Source organism: Microtus ochrogaster, chromosome 18 (genome assembly GCF_000317375.1).
Source record: "Microtus ochrogaster isolate Prairie Vole_2 chromosome 18, MicOch1.0, whole genome shotgun sequence".
Lineage (NCBI taxonomy): Eukaryota > Metazoa > Chordata > Mammalia > Rodentia > Cricetidae > Microtus > Microtus ochrogaster.
This window is the reverse complement of record NC_022020.1, coordinates 25,054,119-25,063,389: the sequence shown is the minus strand read 5'-3', so window position 1 is coordinate 25,063,389 and position 9,271 is coordinate 25,054,119. Positions and strand designations below refer to the sequence as shown.

Genomic DNA, 9,271 nt, shown 5'->3' with positions numbered 1-9,271 from the left:
GAAAGAAGGGACTAATCTGAATGGAGCCAAGGGTTCTGGACTTTGGTTCTCTCTGGAAGAAGAGTTGGTGAATATAACCTGCACACACTGCTTTGTTCTTATTCACAGCCTTCCTCCTTAGGTTCACACCCCACCCCCCAATCCAGAATGGGACAGCTCAGGTTCAGACCTGCCTTGGTCTGGGGCAGAGGTGGGGCAGGGTTAGGTGTGTCTGCGTCTGCTCTGATTATAAGCGTCTGTAGTGGGGAGGGGGGCCCAGGTGATTGGTTGGGGTTCTGAACCCCAAAACTACCCCCATGAGAACCCCCTTGCTGTCCTGTCCTGGTGGGATCTAGGGGGAAAGGTTTCTATTGTTGAGGCAAAGTTTGGTACAGTACACTATCCTGCCCTACAGAAGGAGCTCCGGCTTTACAGAATCAGAGTTGGCAGTGAGGGGTGTAAAGAAGAGCAGGGTGTGTGGAAGTGGGCAGGGCCATGTCCATGGCAGGGAGAAGCTGTAACAGCATTTACTGAGTATGTGATCCGTGCCAAGCACTGTAGTAACTATGCTATGATATGTAAATCCAAAACAGCCTATAGGAGAACAGCTATCAATTATCCCATTTTTATAGACTAAAATTCTCAGAGGAGGTATGGTGATGCATGCCTGAAATCACAGCATACAGAGGGTTTAAAAAGGAGGATCAAGAGTTCAAGGCCAGCCTCAGCTGTGTAGGGAATTTGAGGTCAATCTGAACTACAGGGGACTCTGTCTCCAAACAAACAAAGATGCCTAGAGCCAGCTAGGAAGAGGCAGAAATGGAATTCAAACTCAAGCCGGCTGCTCAGATCCCATCCTCCAACACCTACCCTACAATAATAGTGACTGTATACGGCATTCTTCATTCCTTATGTGTCTGTTGAAATACTTCATTTTATCACTCAACGACTCTGTGAGACCATTATTTTTACTGTCTCTATCATGAATGAAGGAAACAGCTCAGAGGAAGAGAAGTATGGAATTTATACATCTTATCACTCCAAAGTTGCTGGCCCCACCATCCCCCTCCTTTTCCCTCCTCCTTCTGTCCAGCTCTCACCTTGAATTCTGTGGGCACCAAGAGCTTCGGTGTGGCTAGGCCCAGAAAAGCATCAAGGCCGCAGCCTAGCAGGATGGCCAGGACTGAGGAGAAGTCGCTGAACACCTTGCGCACCTGGCCATACAGTGGACGGTTTACTCTGGGCCTGACATCCCATTTCTTCTTTAACCTTTCCCATTTGCAGACAGGATCCAGGGCCAGAACCAGACCTTTCCCACAGAAAGAGAAAATGGCACTCACCACAGAGGGGAAGAGGCGGCTATTCTTTACATGCTTGAGGGCCATGGCACAAAGGAAGGACGTAAAGAAGAGGAGAAGAGAAAAGAAGGCAATGTCTGGCACCGTGTGACAGCTGGGACCACGAGGGTAGCCTCCTTGCCGGATGCACTCAGGTGGAGACAGCAAGGATGCATTGACCAGGCCTAGGTGCTGCAGAGAGGAGTGGGGAGGTATTGGACAGTGGGCATCAGAGGAAGGGGAACCCACAGAGACATCAGGAACCCAGAATCGAGCAAAGGCAAAATTCAAGTAACCAATGAAGCTTTTTTTCCTCTGTAGGTGGGAAGAGCTGAAGAGCTCTAACTCTTTTTCTTTCTTAGACCTTTCTAGGCGCAGGCACTCACCACACTTAAGACATCTGTGTCTTTGTGCTTTGTACTTGTCCACTCCGACGCATTTCCTGGGAAGCAGAGAATTGCAGTGTAAGCCTCCTTCCGTGAGAAGCTTTTCTCCACAGGATTCTAATTTGTCCTTCCACCTGAACTAGAAAGTTCTTGATTCTGATCATTCTGCTGATTCTGTTGCACTTAAGAGTGTTCTCAAGCTGCTACTCCGTACACTCACACCCCCAGATTCCCTACCATCTGGGCCTCTCATGCTGAGCACAAAACTGAGCCACAACGCTTGCTCATCAAACATTGACCAAATGCATGAGCTCTCAGATCTGTGTGTACCGGAGCGAGAAGTGGTCTCATTCAGGACTAGTAGAATCAGATACAGATTAGAAAAGATACATTTTTAGCTAGATAGTTGATGGCTCGTGCTTATACTCTCAGCAGTTGAAGATGGAGGCAGGAGGATTGGGGTTCAAGGTCATCATTGCTTACATAGTCAGTTGGAGACTATACTGGGCTACGTGAGACCTTGTCTTACCCTGGAGACCTTCCCCACAAAGGACATCTTCCCCCATTCCTGATGCTACCTTTCATTTGGAGGGATCTATGCAAGTGTGACACCCCAAACCCTCCCCCTAGTTATCTGCTTTCACTCAGAATGTGATTTATTTGACTGGTGACTTTAGGAAGTGAGACAGGCATGCCTGGTCCCGCCCTTTCCTCTCTTCTCTCAAGAGTGACTACCTGGTTGGTGTGTTTAGCTCTGTTCCTCTGGTGGAACTAGTCCCCATCCAGTACTGCCATTCTTAGATGGGTATATCTGAAGACTTCCCTCTTAGGAAGCCCAATAGCCCATGTCAGGGCTGTCAGAAATAAAGACAGTCCTGGGATTTCCCTAGATTTATTTTGTAACTGATCCTGAACCAGAAAGAAAACTTCTGGCTATTGGATAAGTACTCAGCCTTTTCCTGAACTTAGTCCATTTCCCACCTCTTTCCTCACCTGGCCAAGGTACCAATTTCCCTCACCTCCTGGGCCTGGGAATTGACAGAAGCAACCCTGGGCAGGAGATCCTGGCCTTTGGATTGGATAGGCACGGATCAAGTTCAGCATTTTCCCCACAGCATCATAAATGAAGATGAGGCTGATAAGAGCACAGAATCCTTCCTCTGTGAATCGGGTGAAGTAGCGCACCAGCAAGCTGGCCTCTGTGGCCACCAGCACCAGGCAAAACGTGGCCACCCAGATGCCCACCCATAGGCGGAAGGGCAGGTAGTCCAGGCTGTGATCTCTGTGGGAGTGAGAACAGTCAGCCCTGACTGTTCCCCACTTAACCCAGGGCAGAGAAAGCCCTCACCCTCTCTTCACCCACCAACGGGCTAGAAAGGTGAGAGAGGTCTCCTACCTGCTAAAAGAAAAGAGCAGGCGCTCAAACACCAGCACTGGCCCCGTGCTGCTAAGGATGGTGAGGGGCTGGCCTGCCATCAGGCAGAAGGCAGCTCCAGCCACCGCTGTGCCCAGGAAACTCTCCAGCACTCCCTGGAAGTAGACATAGCTCTTCATAGGACTCTGGCATCCCAACACAGGAGCCCAAGGTCCTGTGGAGTCCCAGCGCCACTCAGTCCCAAGAGGTCAGACAGGTAGGACATCGGAGTTTATGCCAGCCAAACCCATCATACAAACCCACGCACCTGGGCACCTTCAGTGGCATCTCCCAGCAGACCCCCAAAAGTGATGGCATTCGTTACTGTGGCCAGGTAAATGTAGAGCACAGCTGAGAAACACTGGGGGTGTAGGGCGTCCAAGAAATCGCTGGGGTACCAGCATGCCTTCCGGCGCACGTCCTGGACAAGACCCCCAAACAGCCTCCCACCCGTGGGTCGTCAGTGATCCAGATTTCCGCACCCCACACCTGCATCCTGCTTTTCTCTGTATCCAGGAGAGCCCCTCCCACATTGCCTGCACATTTCGATGCCCCTGTTACTCTTCCATGGATCCCACCCCTTGTTCCCACACAGCTCTCCTCACCTGCCCGTCCTTTGTAACTCCGGGCTGGGTGCATGCTGGCCATGGTGGTGCCTGTCCCTTGCCTGGGCCGCACTCCCACGGGAGAGGCCGGTGACTTCCTGCAGTTCTGAGAGGGATCTGGGCAGAAAGAGAACCCCAGATGCCCTGACATCTCCCGCCAACGTGAGATTTGACTTCAGAGTACGTGACGCCCCGCCCCCTGGAGGCTACTAAGGGCGCCCTCAGATTGTCCAGGAGAAGTTAGATGCAGGTCACAGTCTCACTGTCTGAAATCCAAACTTAGCTGGGGAGCGCGGTAGACCCATAACCAAGGGAAAGGTCTGTGTGGAATTAGGACCCCAGGTACCTTTTGTGCTGAGAGGGTAGGCATTTGGGCGGGGGAATCCGGGCTGTCCGGTCCCACCGACCTGGGGGTAGAGTTGTCACCTCCTGTAGAAAGGCATCCAGGGCTGCCAGAAGGTCATGAAGATTGTTTGCCCGACGAACTGACCACTGGAATTGCTGCATTTAAGGTCACAGGGTGGACAGTAAATGCATTATTTGGACTCTTACATGTGTTTGCACTTGTATTTTCTCAAAACCACACTCACACAAGCTACAAGCAGAGAAATTCATAATTCACCCACAAGTGCATACATTTGTTCATTCATTCATTCTGTGCCTATTGTAATGCGGCTACATTGGTAGCTATGGAAAGGTCAGCCCCCATGTTACAAAACACAAAGCCACACTCTGCCTCACTGTTATTTCTTTTCTTTCTTTCCTTTTTTTTTTGTTTTGGTTTTTGGTTTTGGTTTTGTTTTATTTTGTTTTTTGGAGACAGGGTTTCTCTATGTAGCTTTGGAGCCTGCCCTGGCACTAACTCTGTAGATCAAGCTGGCCTCGAACTCACAGAGATCCGCCTGCCTCTGCCTCCCGAGTGCTGGGATTTTACCACCGCCCGGTCTCACTGTTATTTCTGATCAGAGTCTATACATATGCTCCGTACACAGAGATATGCACACAGAGGAACACCTGCTCCACTCACCGGGTCACTGAGGAGGACAGCTGCTGCCCGACCCATCTCATGGTAGCTCCTTCCCAGGGTAGGAGGACCCAAAAGGAGGCAGAAAAACCTGAAGAAGGAAAGGGGCCTCCAAGCTGCTTTCTCATGAGGCAGCACTGCCTGCTAAGAACAGCCTCTGACACTTAGCTCTGATTTCTGCTCAAGTGCACACCAGCTGTGCAGAATGACCCCTGGGTAGCATTTCCTAGACACTTTTGGGGAGCTGGATCCAAAGACCCCACCCTCCTTCTGTGCCCAAGAGCCCTGAGTCTCAGTCACCTCACCTGCTAGGCAGGATCACCTCTGTAAGAGGTTCCAGCACCACTGGGTTCCGCAGTCTCACGAAGGCCCCTAGTGGCTGAGCCAGGAAGCCCAGCTCTCCTGCCAGCACGGCTGCTGCCTCTGCTCCTGGAGGCAGCTTCTGTTTCAAGGGGTTCTGGAGCTGGATAGCAGAGTGTGAGAGATCATTTAGGGAGGGAAACACTGGCAGAAACTCAACTAAGGAGCTTGGTGGAGCGTGGATCTCTTAATTCCTGATCTCCCTCCCAGCCTTGCCCAAGGAAGGGCCACAAACCTTCATGGGTGTGTCCTCATCAAAAGAAACATTTCTGAAAGCATTGGGCCCTGCAAAGCAGGAATGCATGGTGATTAGGAGCACAAACCTTAGGGGCAGGCCTACTCGGGGATACCTGTAATACAAGCCTTCCCAGTAACTGTCATCAGAAGATAGTGCATTCAAAGCTCCTGGCACAGTAGCTGCCATGGATACCCCTTTGGAGAGCCCTGACTGGTATGGCCCGGGTACTCCTACTCTTCCGCCTTCACCATTACCTGGTTTCCTTTTGCCCATGAATCTTGGCCTGAGGAATGAGCCAAGACGAGGCCACTCCTGCCTCAAGAAACATAGATGATACCTGGGCTCCTCCTATCCCAGAGTCTTGATCCTAGGCCCAAAGAGGCACCTCTCACCTCTGCAGGAACTGATGCCTGTGGTCTGAATGTGGTGCTGGGGTCTCTGCAGCAGCAAGGCTTGGAGCTGTCCTCTCAGTTCCGGGCTCAGTGACTCCCCACTGATCACTTGTTCTGCAGAAACAGGCATGAACTTCAAACCCCCACCCGAGAGCTCTCTATCCCACCCCTGGTTCCCTTCCCTGCTTCTCATTCCTTGAGTCTTTCCTTCTAGAGTCTCAGGAAAAGCAAAGGCTGCTGAACCGCCCCCTCCCACATTGTTTTGAGACAAAGTCTCAATACATAAACTGGGCTGCCCAATTCTTAGTGGTCCTCCTGTCTTATGCCTGCCAAGTGTTGAGACCTCAACTGCTTTTCCATCACTATCTCTGTGATAGAAACAGCAGTCCCTAGGGTAGGATGGGGTGGGATAGGCTCTGGAAGATTCTAAGATTTGGGGGGAAATTCCCAGGGAATGAAATGTCTCCCAAGCCTACCCACAAGCTCCAGGAGGCTCTGAGCTTGGCAGTCCAGCAGTACAATACCCTCAGCCAAGAGGCTTCGAAGGTTCTGGAGGCTGGGTAGTGCCAGGGTAGGCACATGGGGGGCACTCCACCGGCCCGCATCTACTTCTAGCTTTTCTTCAAACAGCATCCACCTGTGATAAAGGGATAGCCAGTGTTGCTGGTAGACTCCCTCCCATGTCTAGGATACAGGTGGGGCAGTGTGGCTGCCTTTGACCCAGTTGTGCAGACGGTCTCTCTCCCTGAGCAGTCAGTCACCCTTCACTGGGTCTCAGAGAACTCAGAACCATGTTGTAGAGGAATCTCGTGGAAAGAATACGAGGAGAACATCCTACTTTGCGGTGTAAAGGATGCTGTAGAACTAGCCAGGTTCCACTCACCTGCCTGTCTCCCTCCACTCCAGCGCCTGGGGCCAGCCCAACAGCTCGTTTAGTTGAATGAAGAGCAGAGGATCCTTGGATACCCCCGATTCCCCATTGTCTGTGTCTGAGGGACCACCAAGGCTGGGACCAGGGCCAAGGCCACTGTCCAGTTCCTCAGCAAGAACATTTTCATGAGCACTGGAATGTTCAAATTCCTCTTGCCCTGGCAGCTTCATCTTGAGGAGGCTTGCACAAAACCTTGAACGCTGTGCTGTGCTGTGCTGGGGCCCTCTGGCTGGCCGCATTTATACTGCACCCCTTACCACAGCACAACACAAGCAAAGCCAATCCTGTTGGCTCCAGAAAATACCAGCCATCTCCTCCTCTGCTTGTTTTCTGACCCCTGCTGGCCTAAGTGTTTGTAAGACTGACCTAGCCATTCCCAGACCTTTCGGAAACGTTCCACCTGTGTATGTACATCAGGTCTGACCTCACTGTATTTTTTATAAATAAATAGGAGTAACTGATCCCCAGCTCAGGTTCTGTTGCCCATGGCCATCTTGTATCAAATATTGACACTACAAATCCAGGACTGTTTAGGTGTCAACAATATAGCGCAGGGGCCACAGACACACATTTGGTCAAAGAAGGAACTAATGAATAACTAGGTTTGTGGAATCTAGACAGGGCAAGTCAGACAGAAGATAGAGGGCTCTTAAGTGGGCTGACTTTGGAAAGTGGAGACAGGTCATGGAGAACACAGTGCCTGTGTCTTAAATTCTTTTATCCAATGTCTGGAAACCCAATTTAGATATGTGCCCCTTTAACTCAGACCCTCGCTGAAGGAGGTAGAGGGGTGTGTGTGTGTGTATGAGTTCCTGGAACCAAAGTTACAAAAAAAACAATGTGGTCCTTAATCAAATTCTATTGATTCTACCTTCCAAATGTACCCAGAGTCCAACCACATCCCCCAGTTCCAGCACTGCCGCTATGATCCAAGCCACTACCATCTCGCACCTGAATTATTTCCGTAGCCCACTAGCCTTTTGCAATCATCTCTTTGGCTTTGGCTCTTTCTCATTTCCCAAGGTCCATCTTCCGAGCAGCAGGATTTTCTTTCTTTCTTTGTTTGAGACAGAGTCTCACTGTTTATCCCTGGCTGGCCTGGAATTTGTTACAAAGACTGAATTTGTTACAGAGACTGAGTTGGTCTTCTTGGACTCTCAGAGATCTGTCTGCCTCTGCCCCCTAACTGCTGGCCTTAAAGGCATGTGCCACCACCCCAAGCTAAGGATTCTTTTAAAAATATTTTTAGGGCTAGAGAGATGACTCATTGGTTAAGAACATTTGCTGCTCTTCCAGAGGACCTGGGTTTGATTCCCAACACCCACATGATAGCTTACAACAGTCAGTAACTCCAGCTCCATGGAATATGACACACTCTCTTCTGGTCTTCTCAGGTAAAAGGCACACAGATGATGAACAGAAATATATGGCAAAATACCCCCAACCCAAGACCCCCCCACCCACTGCCCCTCCAGTCTTTCTAACCTGGACCTAGTGGCACAGGCCTGTAATCCCAGTTGCTTGGGGGCTGGAGCACTACACGAGGACAAACACACACACACACACACACACACACACACACATTAATGAGCTGAGCCTCGAGTTCAACCCCTTCAGATTTATATATAAGTAAGGGCACTCCTTTCTCCAGCTGCAGGCCTCCATAATGTACCTTTTTTTAAATTTTGGTTTTGGTTATTTATGCACGGTTTCTCTGTGTAACCCTCGTTGTTCTGGAACTCTCTCTGTAGACCAGGCTGGCCTCAAACTCACAGAGATCCGCCTGCCTCTGCCTCCCGAGTGCTGGAATTAAAGGTGTGTGCCATCACTGCTGGCTACATAATGTATCTTTAAAAATGTCTTCTCCTTCAAGATGAAGTTCTGTGAATAAGAAAAAGGAAGAGATCAGCACACACTCTCCCTGAAGTCCTGAGAGCCTGAGGGGAAGGCTTCAGGCTGCCTAGGCAGCAGTATTAAGTTGCATCTCTTGCTGCTGCTGGTGACAGCACCAACCCACCCTCCTGAATACATCTCCATCCTTCTTTTGCCGCCTTCTTCCTACCCTCCTCCCCTCCAGCCTCCAGCCCCTTTTCTGGGTAATGAAAAGTCTGGTTCTGCCCAAGAGACTTTGCTGTTCTTTACAAGGAATGTTTTCTCCCTGGGTCTTCACATGAATCCTTGCACGTAGGTCTCATCTCAAATATTACTTATTCAAGGAACCTTCCCTTTGAAGTCATTCTACGATATTTCTGTTTTGTTTCTTTTACTTAGCAGTTATCACTACTAGTAACCTTGTTTGTTGTTTGTGGTTTATTGCCTGCCTCTCCACACACACGCATACAGCTGTACAGCCCATGAAGCGGTATCTTACTTGACTTGGCCCTGAGCCTTGGGCAGCCTGGCACATAGTGTCTCTCAATAAATATTTGTCCGATGACCGCATAGAAAGGAAAGGGTTGGGTCAAGAATCGCGCTTCTTCTGGGAGCCACACGAGGGCGCTGCTCCCCATGGCCTGCATCGCAGGAGCCGCTCCCTAAGGCCGAGCGGTTATGTTTTTGTTTTTCTGTCAAGGCGTGGAAACGGCAAGATGACAGGGAGGAGTAT

General features: G+C 50.3%; 1 protein-coding gene across 5 annotated transcripts in view; it reads right to left on the bottom strand.

Moving 5' to 3' along the window:
- Slc4a9 (solute carrier family 4 member 9) overlaps positions 1–6,836 on the bottom strand; it is a 13,423-nt gene extending 6,587 nt beyond the window's left edge. For 4 of the 5 annotated variants that reach the window (XM_005355958.1, XM_005355959.1, XM_005355961.1 and 1 more), the window contains exons 1-14: positions 6,619–6,836; positions 6,212–6,372; positions 5,736–5,849; positions 5,341–5,390; positions 5,051–5,208; positions 4,749–4,836; positions 4,068–4,222; positions 3,722–3,838; positions 3,385–3,559; positions 3,099–3,232; positions 2,722–2,984; positions 1,699–1,758; positions 1,320–1,501; positions 1,080–1,193 (exon numbers count right to left, since the gene is read on the bottom strand). In XM_005355958.1, coding sequence (XP_005356015.1) covers positions 1,080–1,193; positions 1,320–1,501; positions 1,699–1,758; positions 2,722–2,984; positions 3,099–3,232; positions 3,385–3,559; positions 3,722–3,838; positions 4,068–4,222; positions 4,749–4,836; positions 5,051–5,208; positions 5,341–5,390; positions 5,736–5,849; positions 6,212–6,372; positions 6,619–6,836 — 1,989 coding nt within the window. Of the gene's footprint in view, positions 1–1,079; positions 1,194–1,319; positions 1,509–1,698; positions 1,759–2,721; positions 2,985–3,098; positions 3,233–3,384; positions 3,560–3,721; positions 3,839–4,067; positions 4,223–4,748; positions 4,837–5,050; positions 5,209–5,340; positions 5,391–5,735; positions 5,850–6,211; positions 6,373–6,618 lie in introns of all 5 variants that reach the window. The other variant, XM_005355962.2, reaches the window with a different exon arrangement.
- Between the last annotated feature and the right edge of the window lie 2,435 nt (positions 6,837–9,271).